This window comes from Nansenia antarctica (genome assembly GCF_963989245.1).
Source record: "Nansenia antarctica genome assembly, chromosome: 10".
Taxonomy (NCBI): domain Eukaryota; kingdom Metazoa; phylum Chordata; class Actinopteri; order Argentiniformes; family Microstomatidae; genus Nansenia; species Nansenia antarctica.
Genome location: NC_137680.1, coordinates 5029604 through 5045747, shown reverse-complemented (window position 1 = coordinate 5045747; position 16144 = coordinate 5029604). Strand labels below are relative to the sequence as shown.

Genomic DNA, 16144 nt, shown 5'->3' with positions numbered 1-16144 from the left:
GTCCCCGGTTCGATTCCGGCCGGGGACATATCCTGCATGTCATCCCTCCTCTCTCTCTCTCTCCCATCCTTCCTGTCTAAAGCTCTACTATATCTGTTAATGAAATGAAAAATATGAGTGGGACTGCCCCACTCAGAAAAAATAACTTAAAAAAAATAAAAGGAGTTGGAAAATCAGTAATTGCCTGATCCTCATCTTGTATGAAAATGGCTCCCACATTCATTCCTTGACACTAGTGTACCCAAGATGCATTGCAGCGCTTGTCTGACTATATGTTTCTGTGTGTGCCCCAGGTGTGGTGATGGCAGACCCTTATTGGCAGAGCTTCATGGAGCAGGCTGTCCGTCTGCTTTACTTCCTGGCAGAGTCCCCAGAACAGCTCTGCTCCAAACTCCTCCAACGTTGCACACGTCTCCTATTGGACCAGATTGCAGAGGAGGCCGCGGAGATCAACAAGGACGCCAACCAATTATCTCAGGGTGCATCTCAGGACTCTGAAGAACAGGGTGAACAAGGTGGGCCCCGTCTGGAGAGAGATCCATACACTACTGTAGCGCAACACTAGTTTCTAGCATCTCTTCTCACTCTTATCATAGTGACGGGCTTAACTCTGACCTCTGTGTGGCAGACATTTCTTCCCCTCACTGTGGAGTGTGTTTGTGTGTGTGTGTGTGTGTGTGTTTCTCCAGGGTATCCGCTAGGGCTGGGCAAGCGATCAACATTTCTTTTTCGATAATCGCAAGAATTAACGATCAATTATCGATTAATTGATAAGCTTTAAAAATAAAAATAAATGTTAAAAACTAGGGCAGAAATAACAAGCATGTTTTCCTTGGGGAAAACACTTTATTTGTGTTGCTATTGCACACATTCATTCATTCACATTCAAACTAGACACTCCAGTCAGATAACAATCCTCTTAAACAAGGCAGTGAGTAGCCTAAATGTGACTGCTCCTGGTGTTTCTGGACACCTCTCGGAAATGAGAAAGACGTCAAATTCGTCTTTAAAGTTTTTTTTTTTTCTTCAGATTTTCGTTTTTTTAGCTAACATTCAACTCGAAGATGTGAAGTACCCACTCGTTATTTTTCCGAACAGTTTTACGTTCATTAAATAAGTGTAATCTATAACACAATGACTTCGTTTCTTGTTGTTTGATGGGGATTCATTATCTTTGATGGGGATTTTATGTGCTTAGTGATTTCCGGTGTAGCAACTTTCAAATACTCATGTCGCCTTCAATTTGTTTCCGATTTCAATGTATGATGCATCATTTGAAAGCTTACAATCTGTAGTTTAAGCACATGTAAAAAACTGAAAAATGATTTCGCCTACAGGTAGCCCTTTTCATTGGGCTGTGTCACAAATTGTTTAACTTAAAAACACATTTTACGTTATAAATAAAAATATAGAAAATAAGTAACTCACCATAGGAGCAGTAAAAAAACAGTTACTCACAAATAGGAGGATGACTGAAAACGTTAGTGTCCTTAAGAGCGTCCAGCTTAACTTAAATTTAAACTCCAGCGAGAGACTGTAGGCGGCAGGCCTACTGGTTCTTGTTCAAAAGGATGATCATGTTAACATGTTCAGGGGTGAGAGACGAACGCAATCTGGTGACAGTTAGGCCAGCCGCAGAAAACACTCGCTCCGAGGGCACCGAGGTTGCGGGGATGCAGAGGTAGGTCCGCGCTAATTTGGCCAACCGAGGAAACCTTCTTTCGTTCAATTTCCACCAGTCAGTTGGGTCTCAGTTCAGGCCCGCAGAAGGCTCCCTCAGAAAGGTGCAAACTTCGGTTTCGATGGGGATGTCAGTATTGCTCCCCGAGGAGCTGTGCCATGGTGCTGACCGGAGCAGGTGCTCCTGCTGGGGCTCCTTCGTCCTCCTCAGAGTCGGGCGGCATGGCCTCATCTCCTCCAGCCAGTGGGATAGGGCCTTCCATCTCCACTGACTGTCCAAGTTCGAGCAGTTTGTTCTTTGCGTAGGAAATAGGCAGGTGTTTATGACGTGGATCCAACATTGATGAGATGATGGGTGCGGATGACACCAACTCCTCAGATTCGACCTGAATAAATAATGAAAAAGAATAATCAATTGGCAAATCAGAAAAAATGGCAACGCTGTACTGATTCAGGAAAAGGCCTACAATTTTTAACCCTACCTAACACACCTTCATTCGGTGGCTGAGGGAAGACCGCACTTTGGCCTTGAATTCAGCGCATCTGGCCCCGTCATTTTCATTACGCAGGGGATGGGTGTTGAGGAGGCTGTAACATTAGGCAAGACCAGGGTTTCCGTTAACCGGTAATTACCGGTCTTTGTCCGATAAAATCTGTTGAAGTCCGACATTTTTAAACCTCTTCGGTCATAAATGTCCGGTGAAAATAATTCCCTTTAATTTAGTTTGATCTAGTCTAAATAAAACCACTGCAGTGACCGGAGTCAAGGTTATTGTTCTGCGTGTTTTGGATGTGCTAGAGCACAGTGAATGACCACCGAGGGCCGTGAGATGCGGCTAGTAAAGGACGCTAGCGGCCATCTCAACCCCGTTCATTGATTGAGCCTGCCGTGCCCGTTCCAGCCCTGAGTCGGGAGATTCAGAGTATAACATCCCCACCATTAGATTAGGATTGATTAGATTATGTTGACAACACCACACTACATTTGAGTTTAGGGATATCAATGTTATATATTTGTGTATGTTTTATCTTTATGTATTACATGTTATAATTGTTCCACATTTGAGACCTGTCTTCCCCCCACTCAGTTATTCAGTCGGTGTCCATCATTTTAGTTCAATTTATTCTATCTATAGTGTTAGAGTTTAATTTGTGCCACTAAATTGAAATAGTCCACGGGTGCTGCTTCGACTCCTGGTAGCGCATTTCTATGCGCCTGGTTATAGAACATCGCGATGGAACAGGATATGCTGGCTCGACTATTTGCATCAGCGCACGAAATCCTCTACCCTCGACAAAACTGAGCGGCAGAATATCTGTTTCAATTAATTTACAGATGGCCATCGTTACTTTCTCTTCTCGTTGTGCATCACACCTCCCGCGTATAAGATGAGACATGATGGAAAGCTGAGAAGGTAGCGAAGGAGCAATCAAGGTCGGGTGTACGGTTTGCGGGTGGTATTTCATCTGGGTCGTTGTCGTGTTGTATTTATAGGTCACTGCGCAATGTTTGCAATGAACGAGGTCGCCTTTCAGATCAAAATGCTCCCACACCAAGCTTCGTTTCGCTCGCTTCGCCATTTTCCGAGCTTGCTCTGCTAACCTTTTTTTACAACTGTGTAATAAACTTGAACTTTTTTATAAGACGCTCTCAGTGCCTCTTTGTTGAGGGGAACCTGGAATAGGCTAGGTGCACGATCTCCACTACTTCCTGAAAGGCACCTTGCATGAACATATCCTGTCTCACTCTATTGGTTTAATTGATTAATCAGCTGTGCACTGTGTGTTCCAAATCGGTGATCGGTATCGGCCCCAAAAATCCAGATCGGAGCATCCCTAACCGTGTGTACCAGGTGGCAGTAACGTTTGGTCTCCTACCACAATACTGCAGAATACAATATCAAGTGTAGCACAGCTTTCCTGCGTAGCTCTTGTGGAAGCGCTGATGTCTGGAACGTGCAGGCAGGAGGGTCTGTAACTCAGGCAGATGAGCGACAAGGGGAACAGGCGCTGTCACCGGGCCTGACGGATGAGTTCTGGGAAAGGCTGCTGCACCAGAACACAGCGCTGTCAGACAGCCAGAACACAGCGGTGCACAGATCAGTGTCTCACCGCGCGGCACTCACACACATGTTCACAATGTCACTCAGCGGTTTAATGTCGGCTCTACGGCTTTTTTTAATGTACCGTTCTGTAACCTGGGTCATAAGTTGTGTAGCTTCAATAAGTGGACCTCAGTTTCTCCATGTGAGTCATAGGGAATTGTAACAGCCTCTTAGTGTTTTGGGGGATTTTGCTGTTTTTTCCAGCAGGGCTTCAGTGAGTAACGAAATGATGTGTGTGGGACTCCATAGCCAAAGTAAAACCATTTTGAGGGCGAGGTTGTGGCTTTAAAAAGCTTTCAAAGAAATCACAGAGAATTCCACAAGCTAATAGGCTAATTGCCAGCTTCCAAAGAGCAGCTTCCAGTAGTAAACAAGCCTGTCGCATGTCAAAGATGCTTTAAAGCCACAAAAACAGAGCGTGTGTGTGGACCGTTTGTCAAGAGAGAATGTTGTATAAATGTCACACGATACGAAAGTGATGTCATCGAGATGCTGGGTTATAGTTTCAGACACGATTCCATGACAATTAAACGCCTGTGTTTTTTAACTGTCATAACGCTGACAGGCATCACAGTCAAACCTAACATGGCCGCCTCCTCCTCTCTGCTCCCTCCACAGAGTCAGGCCAGGTGGAGAAGCCTGCGTCGGCCCTCTCCTCGCCGGCCCTCTCCTCCCAGTCCCAGTCGTCATCGTCAGGCTCGGACCTGAACCCCACAGGCACCCCCGGCTCCTCCGCCTCCACCGTGCCCGTGTCCCCCGTCCTGCAGTCCCCCGCCAGGACCCCCCGCCAGGACCCCACCCTCCTCAGACAACTCCTCCCCGCACTTCAGACCGCTCTGCAGCTCAACAACTCCGGCGTGGACATGGCCAAGATCAACGAGGGTGAGAGAAACACACACACACACACAACTGCACTGTGCGAGTCTGTGGCTGGATGTCAAGTGGTCATTCCAGATCGCCATCTTTCTTTTCTTTTCATTCTCCTTTGCCAATTCTGCGAGCAGAATTATTGGGTACACTCCTACCCAGGTTACCCCTAGAAGTGATTGGTGGTCTGTCTGGGATCTTGTTTCATGCTGTGACTGGCCTGCTGGTTGGTTGGTTGTGTTGTGATGTGGTCTGGTCTGGTCTGGTCTGTTGGCTGGCCTTGTCTGCTCCATACTAGATGTCAGTCTCCTAGACAGTTTTGTCCTGCAGGACACTGGCCTGGCCAGCATGGCGCTTGTCTAGGCTGGAAGAAAATCGTTAGGGTTAGAAAACAAAATCCCATAATGGAAGGCCCGGGCTCTCTCGTCTCTCCACTTGTCATCCTTTTCTACATCCTTCTCCTCTTTCTGTCTTTTCTTGTCTCAGAATGGAGAGTCTAGGCACTCTAGTGGCGCTTTTCCATTGACCAGACCGGTACGGCACGGATTTGTATCCTACCCGTACCGTACTTCCAGAACCGCTTCTCCATTATACACAACAGACCTGGAGCGAGCTGGGACAGTAGGAGGAGTTAAGTGTCATAAGAGCACTTATATAGGCTATACAGCTCAAGTATACACGGGGGGGGGGGTGCGATAAGAGTCATGCCACCCCCCCAAGGCAGCAAACTAGAGATGCTCCGATCAGGGTTTTTGGTGCCGATCACCGATCACCGATCACTGGAATCAGTGATCTGCCGATCCGATATCACCGATCACCGATCACAGCGTCGAAAATGGCAATTGAAGCATTCTATTTATTGTGTAGCATTATTTATGTTTTTAATTATTCTTAACACCATTGACATTGTATATTAAGTATTCAAATGAAATTAGGAGATGAGAAAGTATCATGAATTGACGACCATCTGTTTTATTGAATTCACAACCACCTGTAGCTTACTTCAGGAAAAACAAATAAAATGTGAAAATAAAAATCATAATAAATAAAATGTACACTGTCACATCAAATGTGCAACATTCCACTCGAATGAGAGGAACTAGGGGCTCTTAGAGAACTTGGAGCTTACTGTAGCTTTCCTGAGGAACAATAAACATACCCAAACTAAACTGCAACATAAACAGGCTATAGCCAAATATAAAATACTGTTTCAAGTCATATTTAGGAGGAGATAAGACAGCAAGTCAGCAATAATCAATAAAACAAAAAAACAAAACATTGCACCTGATTGATTGATTGATTGATTGAAAACTTTATTAGAAGATTTGCAGAAGTAGGTACATGAAAGTACATATTACATACAAGGTCAACTAACAGGATAAAAACCCAAGAAAGCCACTGGCTTATTTCAATTGGGGTCCTAAGGAGATTTCAGACTCAAACCTTACTTCTGATTAAGCAGCATCACTGGTAGATTAGCCTAGAGAAATACAAGCATCTCAGCGTTTTTGGCACTCAGCCTGTTCCTCTTATCATCTAAAATATGTCCTGCTCTGCTGAAAAGTCGCTCGCTATCTACACTTGTGCAAGATGCACAGAGGAAGACCTAAAACTCACGCGCTAATAGTTGTTATTATGGGCCAAGTGACTTCCTGCTCGCGGGGTCACATGACGTCGCTGAACACTACCTACACTACGCTCGTGAAGTCGCGCTGAAACTCTGACCAGCACTCGTGGAACGCCTCTCGTCCAATCAAAGCACTCGGTCCCTTTATGACGTCGAGCCCAGTGTGCGCTTCGGCGCTCTCTGAGCGAATCGACGAACGCAAGAAAAAATGCCGTATGATATTCGTGGTATTGAAAGACCTTGCGTGCGTTCCTCCCCGAGGTATTTCTTTTGAGCAGACATTACAAACGGCATATTTGTTGTCTCTTTCCGACACTGTGTAATATTTCCAGACTGGCGACGCCATTTTGTAAATCGGTCGGGTTTGATCGGCCGTTTTGAGAACTCCGATCAAAACCGATCAAGGCCATATCGGCCGATACCGATCGGCGCCGATCAGATCGGAGCATCACTACAGCAAACCTAGGGGAAACACTGTATACCCCGAGTAGGTAACATAGACACGGCTGTTCTAGTGTCAACTGTCACTTAGATCCAACTGTCACTTTCAAATTAACCTCAAGATTCCTGTATATACCCTGAGTATGTGTGTTTCTCTCTCCTGTAGTAAGCTGTGTGTCTCTGGCCCAGCTGACCTTTCTTCCCCTCACAGTGGAGTGCGTGTGTGTGTGCGTGTGTGTGTGTGTATTTCTCTCCTGTAGTAAGGTGTGTGTGTGTGTGTGTGTCTCTCCTGTAGTCAGCTGTGTGTCTCTGGCCCAGCTGACCTTTCTTCCCCTCACAGTGGAGTGTGTGTGTGTGTGTGTGTGTGTGTGTGTGTGTGTGTGTGTCTCCCTCTCCTGTAGTCAGCTGTGTGTCTCTGGCCCAGCTGCTCTCTCTGTCCGGCTGCGTGGCGTTCTGGCAGGTGTCTCACCTGGAGCACAGCGTCAGCTCTGAGATGCGGAGGAGGAAACGAGAGAAGGAGGAGCGGCACGAGAAGGAGAAAGTCCCCTCCTCCTCCAGAAAGGCCAAGGTCAGTGGTGTTTGACAGTGAAGACGCTCCCTCCCTCCCAGAGACAAAGAGAGATGAGGGAGACTTGGTACCAGGCTACCGTAATGTTTTAGGCTAGGAAGGAATGTAGAAACCCACGGCAAGGCAAATCTGTTTCTATAGCACATTCATTATCATGTATACTCAGTGCTTTACATGAACACATGTAAACAACATGTTAACTGATTTACAATGATGCCAACAAGTCTCTTATCAATCCAGAAGCCCCTTGTAACTTAGTGCACATGTAATGGTAACGATGACTAGGGATGCACGATATTATCGGCACCGATATTTATCGGCCCGATAATGGGAAATTAATGTTTATCGGTTTTATAAAATTGTAGCCGATATAGAGCCGTTAATATGAAGCCGGAAATATTTCTGCTTCCGGTTTCCGCGCTCATGCTGCTGCGCCTGCGTGCAGGCACGCAGTGTATAGACGAGACGAGAGCGAAACATGCCTTCCCCGGTGTGGACATTCTTCACAGTTTCTGAGGCAGATAGTGCATTTGCAATACATGTTCGACAAAAGTTCGGCGAGGAGGGCAAAGGTCTACGAGTTACAACACAACGAATCTCATAAGTCACCTTAAGATTCACCATTGCAAGCACGCTGTATGGAAGGAATATCAAGCACTAGTAGTAGTAGAACAAGGTAGCCTAGCCGCGGAAAAAAAAGCTGCTGTGCCTATTGAACACGCATTTGAAAACTGCAGGAAGTTCACTCGAGACAGCTTAAAGGCTCAAGCAATCAATGAAAAAATAATGGAGTTGATGGCCCTCGACGACCAGCCTTTCTCTGTAGTAGAAGATAAAGGATTTCGCCAGCTAATTTCACATTTAGAGCCCCGGTATACACTCCCAAATCGCCGCTATTTTGCAGACGTGTGCCTGCCTGCTATGTATGATACAGTCGCCACACACATCCATAGTCTGATCGATACTAGCGTAAGCCAGATAAGTTTTACCACGGACATATGGACTTCTGACGTTAGTCCAGTCAGTATGCTTAGTTTGACGGCCCAGTGGCTGGATGAGGACTTCAATATGAAGAAGACACTGCTGCATGCACAGGAGTTCTCCGGTTCGCATACTGCGACAGCCATCCGCGGTAATACAATGATTACAATGACAATAAAGTCCATTCATTCATTCATAATAAATTACTCTTAGGTGAGCCTTTTTGGTTTTCATAAAAGGAGGCCAGATCTTGGCTAAAAAAAGCTTTGTGCACTGTCTATAACAGATTCTGTTTGTTAGAGGAAATAATAAATGAACATTTGAAGAGTCAGAAGTGTTCTCTTTGTTGTGTTAACAATAGTGATGTAAGTTAGATTTGGTGAGATCACTATGGAATATTAAATCATCAATCTTTGCTCACTACATAGCCTTTCTTACCTTCAGGTGTGCATGAACTACAGGTTATCAACTGTGAAATTATATCTGAATGGTCTTTATTGTCATTGATATAGTACAGGTACCAAAACAACGAAATTTGGGAGGGGGGGGCTCCCCTGGTGCTAGGAAAGAAAAAAATAAAATATATCGGTTATCATATCGGTTATCGGCCACGAGAAGGGGGTAGTGGTGGTCTAGTGGATAGTGAGTTGGACTTGTGATCGGAAGGTTTTGAGTTCAAATCCCGCCTGAAACCACACCACTACTAGTGTGCCCTTGAGTAAGGCACTTAGCCCTCAGTTACTCCAGGGGGAATGTCCCTGTAATTCGTAATTGTAAGTCGCTTTGGATAAAGGCGTCTGCTAAATGGCAAAAGTAAAACATTATTTTTTTAATTAATTAAAGAAGCGGGTAAACATCGGTATCGGTATCGGTTGGAAAAAATGCATATCGTGCATCCCTAACGATGACTTTTTCTGGAGGTCTTGAGATATCCAATACTGCTAATTCAGTTTAATGAAGCACAAGTTAAGGCAAGCGAATGTCATGTTTTGTTGAAATGAGGCCATCGGAGCCTCCTGGTGAGCTGGATTATCCTCTTGCCAATCAGTGAGGGACTTAACTCAGTGGGAGGGCCCATGATTAGCTTTATTTTGGTCCCACTGGGAAATGATTGACAGGTTCTCGATGAGTCTGCCCATCAGGGGGGTTTTAGGGTACTCATTTATCATAATGACTCAGATACATAATACACTACTCATGTAAAAAAAAATGATTTTGGGGTGGGAGTTGTGACATTTTTATAAAAATGTTGTTTTGTGGGTGGCCTGGGGTGGTCCAGTGGTCTAGCACCGCGGTCGACAGTGCACACATATGCCCATGTCGGCATGGGTTCGAATCCGACCCATGCCCTGCTGACCTGCCCTCTCTCCCTTCTTCTCCTACTTTCCTGTCTGTCTTCACTATATCTGTCCAATAAAATGAAAGATATGAGTGGGACTGCCCCAATCAGAAAAGAAAAAATAAAGTAAAATGTTGTTTTGTTAAAAAAAAACTTGTGATTCTTTTCCCAACCAGCAAGCAGCCAATGAGAGTGCCGGGGAGGAAGAGCTAGAGTTGATTTGCGCGTCGCCGGAGGACACGGAGGCAGAGCTGATCAGGCAGATCTGTGAGACTGAGCTGTTGGCTGGTGAGATGGATGTTTTTTTTTCTCCTGATCAGACGATTCTGTCTTTGATTCGCATGTTTCTAACTGAGAAACATCGTAACTCAAAACCAACACCGGTGTCCTTCCTTATTGATCTCCTTTCTCTCTCTCTCTCTTAGAGGAGAACCTGCTGTGCTCCTTCCTGCCCCTGGTGGTGATGGTGTGTAGCTCCCCGGGGCGCTACTCCCACCCCCAGCTCAACACCGCTGCTTGCCTGGCCCTCTCCCAGTTCCTGATGATCAGGTAAGGATACCCCCTGCAGTGTTTCCTCCAGGAATTGTTCCATTCGTGGCGGATAGGTCTGTCCGCGCGCACAGCGCTCAAAACAACGACCTAATTTCAAACTAGAGGGAGGATGGCAAAAAAAAAAAAAAAAGCTACAAAAATCTTCCCAGAACCTGATTTGCACGACCAGCTGTCGCTGTAGGACACGTTCGATTGCACAATTCATTTATCCTTTATGTTCCCAGTTGAGGGCGTGTAGCTGTCGTTAGTTGGCCTGCTTTTATTTAGTTATGCGTACGTTTGAGTTAGTCATCTCTAGGATTGTTGTTTGATATTAGCCTATACTTTCTCTTATCTGCATTTTGAGCAACTGTACAAGACCCAACAACACAACTCTGATACAGGACTAATGTTACCTAGCTGCTATAGCTAACCCTGCTACAAGACCCAACAACACAACTCTGATACAGGACTAATGTTACCTAGCTGCTATAGCTAACCCTGCTACAAGACCCAACAACACAACTCTGATACAGGACTAATGTTACCTAGCTGCTATAGCTAACCCTGCTACAAGACCCTACAACACAACTCTGATACAGGACTAATGTTACCTAGCTGCTATAGCTAACCCTGCTACAAGACCCAACAACACGACTCTGATACAGGACTAATGTTACCTAGCTGCTATAGCTAACCCTGCTACAAGACCCAACAACACAACTCTGATACAGGACTAATGTTACCTAGCTGCTATAGCTAACCCTGCTACAAGACCCTACAACACGACTCTGATACAGGACTAATGTTACCTAGCTGCTATAGCTAACCCTGCTACAAGACCCAAGCTGTCGTTAGTTGGCCTGCTTTTATTTAGTTATGCGTACGTTTGAGTTAGTCATCTCTAGGATTGTTGTTTGATATTAGCCTATACTTTCTCTTATCTGCATTGTGAGCAACTGTACAAGACCCAACAACACAACTCTGATACAGGGCTAATGTTACCTAGCTGCTATAGCTAACCCTGCTACAAGACCCTACAACACGACTCTGATACAGGACTAATGTTACCTAGCTGCTATAGACCCATTTGTACTAAACAACTACAATGTTGTATTGGACAATTTTTTTTCGAACTAATCCACAGACAGCAGTCTTATTAACGGGCCCCTGTGGTGCCAGGTGTGGAGGCGACCCAGCACAGTGGGGATATACACTATCAAGCCAAGCTCTACTGTCAATATTTGCGTGTGTGTGTGTTTTACTTTGAACGCAATTTCAATTGCAATGTCCCAAGTATTACCTACATCTCCTCTGTGGAAAACTCTAATCCCGACGCAGCAGTTATTGTGCTCGGCGATTTTAATCACACCAACCTGCACACCGAACTTCCCAATTACAAACAACAGGTGTCATGCCCCAGCAGAGGAGCTAACATACTAGACCACTGCTACGTTACAAACAACGAGGCTTACCGTTCGTTCCCGAGGGCACCGCTGGGAAGGTCCGACCATGCCATGCTGCTCCTCGTCCCGAAATATAGACAGAAACTCAAACCCGCTAAGTCCTGAACTGCCACTGATACTCTGAGAGGCTGTTTCGAGTGCACAAATTGGGACATTTTTGGTGCAGGTGCGAACAGCCTCGATGAACTCGCCCGCCATAAACGTTGTTAGCTTAATCCACCAACTAGCTCATAGCCACTGCTAGCTTCAGCAATGTTTGAAGTGTCTGGGACATCTTTTTTCTTGAAAAATCCATCCATCTGTCGCTGTTTTCGTTTAATTTTTCGAAGTTATTTAACGTGATATCTTATTTGTGCACCTAGCTAGCTAGATCAGCTTTTTGTATCTTTTAGATGGTACTACCGGTGACTTTTATCCCATTATTCGCGAGGAGAAAACACAGGCGCCCGAGCATTTCGGCAGGGATGGTTGAGTCTGCACGGTTCTCATGCCGGTTCACATTTAGACCAATCAGGAGTAGCCCTTTGTGTCACGTTGTCAACTGAATGTTTAATGTCATTAATCTGAGTTTGGATCAGCGGTTAGAGAGAGATGGGCGTGGATTTAGGTGCACTTTTAGTCAACATCCATTATAGCGCTGATCTAGGATCAGATATATTTTAATCAACTAAAATGTTCAGAGGTGGATTTTTTTTTTTTGTTGAGAAATCGTGCACTTAGTGGACTGAATCAATTAGTGGCGGAGGAAATTCATTCGTGACGGCCCGCCACCAATAAATGCATATAGAGGAAACACTGCCCTGTGTACAGTCTTACTGTACAATAACCTCTATGGGGGGGCCAATACTACTTTTTGTGCATTTTTGCCGTGTGTGTGTGTCTTACCCTGCCCCCTTTTTCTCCTTGGTTAGTCCGTCAGTGTGCGAGGAGCACATCCGTCTTCTGTTCACCGTGCTCGAGCGCTCCTCTCTGCCCGTCGTCAGGGCCAACACCATCATCGCCCTGGGAGACCTCACCGTCCGCTTCCCCAACATCCTGGAGCCCTGGACACCGAACCTCTACGCCAGGTAACACACACACACACACACACTTCAAACTAACCAAGCCAGGTAACACACACACACACACACTTCAAACTAACCAAGCCAGGTAACACACACACTTCAAACTAACCAAACTCTATGCCAGGTAACACACACACTTCAAACTAACCAAACTCTATGCCAGGTAACACACACACTTCAAACTAACCAAGCGGCTGATTGGTCCTCCCTCAGTTTGTTTGTTTCGTATGTTATTTGATATCATTAGTTCCTAATTGTACTGTTGGTAACTCCCATTAGTTCTACTAATTGTTTCCTCGTCACCTGTTCAACTCCGTTGCACCATTATTAATATTATGATTAATGCATTTTTATACCCTCCCATTCTTGTTAATTCCATGATTGTTGAGTAAACAGGCTGTGGTTTAATGACTCAGTGGGTGGATTTTGAAGAGCGTGTTCAATTTTCAGCCAACAATCCCCATCAGTGTGTAACATGTCAGCCCCCCCCCTCCTCATCCAAGTCCTCAGACTTGTTGTTCCATTAGACTCCAAAGTGTTGCTGTTGTCAAGACGCTCCACTGATCCACATGATTGGAAAAAGTTCCCCCTCCGTTTTCATTATTAATAAAGCGAAAAAGAAAAATCCAGATATGATCTGTTTGGCAAAATGCTATCGCCTTCTCTGCTGCATTCTGACCTCTACTGATGTTGCCATAGCAACCGGCCAGCATATTATGCTCTCTAATATTCTGACCCCCCCCCCCCCCCCCCCGAATTGTGGCAGCAACTTAATAATAATAATAATAATAATACATTTGATTTATGGGTGACTTTCAAGGCTCTCAAGGACACCTTACAACCACATATTAAAACATTAAAATCAGCACAGCAAAATCTGATATAACAACAAACTAAATACAGGAGATCAAACCAAGTAAGCCATTGTGAAAAGGTGTGTTTTAAGACTGGATTTGAAAGTGGTGAGGATGGCCAATTCTATCTTTTTTTAATTATTATTATTTTCTTTTCTTTTTACACTGACACATAGAAAGAACTACTTTAATTGCTGGTTTATATCTTTCCTAAGTAATGTGTACTTATGTATAATTACACAGGGAGTGCAGAGAGGGATAATTTGAGGTGAACTCCGGTCCGTAGGAAGGAGAGTTTGTTGTAAAAGGTTTAATGATGATTATTGGTTGTTCCTCCTACATTGAGATTCTATTGAAGACCCAACCCCCCCCCCCCCCCCCCCAAAAGAACTACAATTACTATTTGTTAGGTTATTGTTTTCCTACATATGTCTGGTTTTTCATAGTTTCAGCTTTGTAAAAAAGTTAATTAGAATAATGATTATTCTGACATTTGAGGTGTCTCAGACAAATAACTGAGTTGTTGGGGCTTTCCAGTATGAATTGTACAAATCCCTCAGTGTTTTTCACGCTGATAAGCGTTTTGTAGCATTCTCTAATTGTCTCCCACACACACACACACACACCTCTGCTATGTTCAGACTCCCTAAAGAGGACTCTGTGGAGACCTGATAAGGGTATTAACAAATAATTCCACTCTAATTGTATTAATTCTCTGCTTTGCATGCATGCGTGTCTCATTGTGGTTTAAGCTATCTACTATAGGAGCACAGGCTTTGTCTTTCACATACAAATGTCTGGTTCTTCTGCCCAATGTCCTTAGGTAATAGGTTGTATTTGTATAGAGCTTATTTCACCAGGCCTCCAAATGGCACCCACACCAAGCCATCAGCAGACATTTGTGTGTCTCCGATGTAGGTTACCCTGAGGCCATTTGACTCTCGCTAGCCTATTTGCAATGAACATCTGATCATGTCTCTGACTTTCAGGCAGGGGTTTGTGGTCTATGTAGTCAACTCTAGCATGTCTTCCTCCTCTCTCTCAGACTGAGTGATGAGAACATGTCTATGTAGTCAACTCTAGCATGTCTTCCTCCTCTCTCTCAGACTGAGTGACTATGTAGTCAACTCTAGCATGTCTTCCTCCTCTCTCTCAGACTGAGTGATGAGAACACGTCAGTGAGGCAGACAGCAGTGACGGTCCTGACACAACTGGTGCTGAAGGACGTGGTGAAGGTCAAAGGTCAGGTCAGCGAGGTGGCCGTGCTGCTCCTCGACCCCCATACCCACATCGCCAGCCTGGCCCTCAACTTCTTCAATGAGCTGGCCTCCAAGGTACATACAGTTAGGTCTATGTATATTTGGACACAGGCAGAATTTGTCATTTTAGCTGTTTACCAAAAACATCTTCAGGTTACAGTTATATAATGAATATAGGCTTAAAGTGCACTCTCAGCTTTAGGGTAAGGGTATTCACATCCAAATTGAAGGAATATTGAAATTGAATAGCACCTTATTCCAAAGCGCTTTACAATGGCCTCATTCACCCATTCACACACACATTCAAACACTAATGGCGGCAAGCTACCATGCAAGGCGTCGGCCCGCCCATCGGGAGCAACTTGGGGTTCAAAGTCTTGCCCATGGACACCTCGACAGTCCATTTTGTGGACTTTTACAGAGAGACACTCTGGAGATGATGTTTGATGCACTACAGCAGTAAGTGGAATCTCATTCTTTAAATAAAACCCCTCCATGTCGTTTCCCAGGACAACGCCATCTACAACCTGCTGCCAGACATCATCAGCCGTCTGTCAGATCCAGAGAGGGGTATGAGCGAGGAGAACTTCCACACCATCATGAAGTGAGTCCATTGTCTGTCCAATGTGTTGTGTTCAGTTCGCCATGAGTGTCCTCTTTGTTTGACTGTGTGTGTGTGTCGCCCACAGAGTGGGCCCTCAAAGGAGTTATGTGGTCAGTCACCTTGTGGATGACTTGGCAGGCTTTGGCCAGATCGTGACACTGCTTTAAAAAGGGGTCGCGACAAAAAGCACTGAATGAAATGTCAATGTGACGCTAATGTCAGTGAGTGGTGATTTAATGTCTTAATGTCTCGTTGTAACGGTGTGTGACGTTCTCCCTCCCAGACAGCTGTTCTCTTACATCACTAAAGAGAGGCAGACCGAGTCCCTGGTGGAGAAGCTGTGTCAGCGCTTCAGGACTGCAAAGTGAGCCGATCTCCCTCTCTCTCTCTTACTATCTTCTCTCCTCTTCTCCTCCCAACTTTCTCTTTTCCTCCCCCACTTCCTACCTTCCAACTCCTTTCTTCTTCTCCTCCTACCGTCCAACTTTTCTCCTCTTCTCCCCTACCTACGTTCCAACCTCTCCCCCATGTCCCCTCTTTGCCCTGTTCCCACTCTTCTCCTGTGTCTGTGTGTGTGTTCGTGTGTGTGTGTTCGTGTGTGTGTGTGTTCAACATGCTGTAAAGTGCCGAACTGGGCCAAATAGACATTTGTTCTGTAGCCGGCATCACCCACGCTCTCCTCTATTCTCTCGTTCCCTCCATCCCTCCATCCCTGCCATAACTGCTGGCCTCAGTTACCCCCGCTGTTCCAGTAGCAT

The 16144-nt window shown here is 45.2% G+C and overlaps 1 protein-coding gene across 1 annotated transcript in view; it reads left to right on the top strand.

Annotated features, from left to right (window-relative positions):
• The window catches only part of ncapd2 (non-SMC condensin I complex, subunit D2), a gene marked incomplete at its 5' end in the record, with an annotated part of 45372 nt that overhangs the window by 23183 nt on the left and 6045 nt on the right, over positions 1–16144 (top strand). Inside the window, 8 exons of the mRNA XM_080539991.1 lie at positions 294–506; positions 7122–7295; positions 9792–9896; positions 10034–10157; positions 12517–12672; positions 14680–14857; positions 15292–15386; positions 15670–15750. Coding sequence (XP_080396117.1) covers positions 294–506; positions 7122–7295; positions 9792–9896; positions 10034–10157; positions 12517–12672; positions 14680–14857; positions 15292–15386; positions 15670–15750 — 1126 coding nt within the window. The remainder of the gene's footprint in view (positions 1–293; positions 507–7121; positions 7296–9791; positions 9897–10033; positions 10158–12516; positions 12673–14679; positions 14858–15291; positions 15387–15669; positions 15751–16144) is intronic.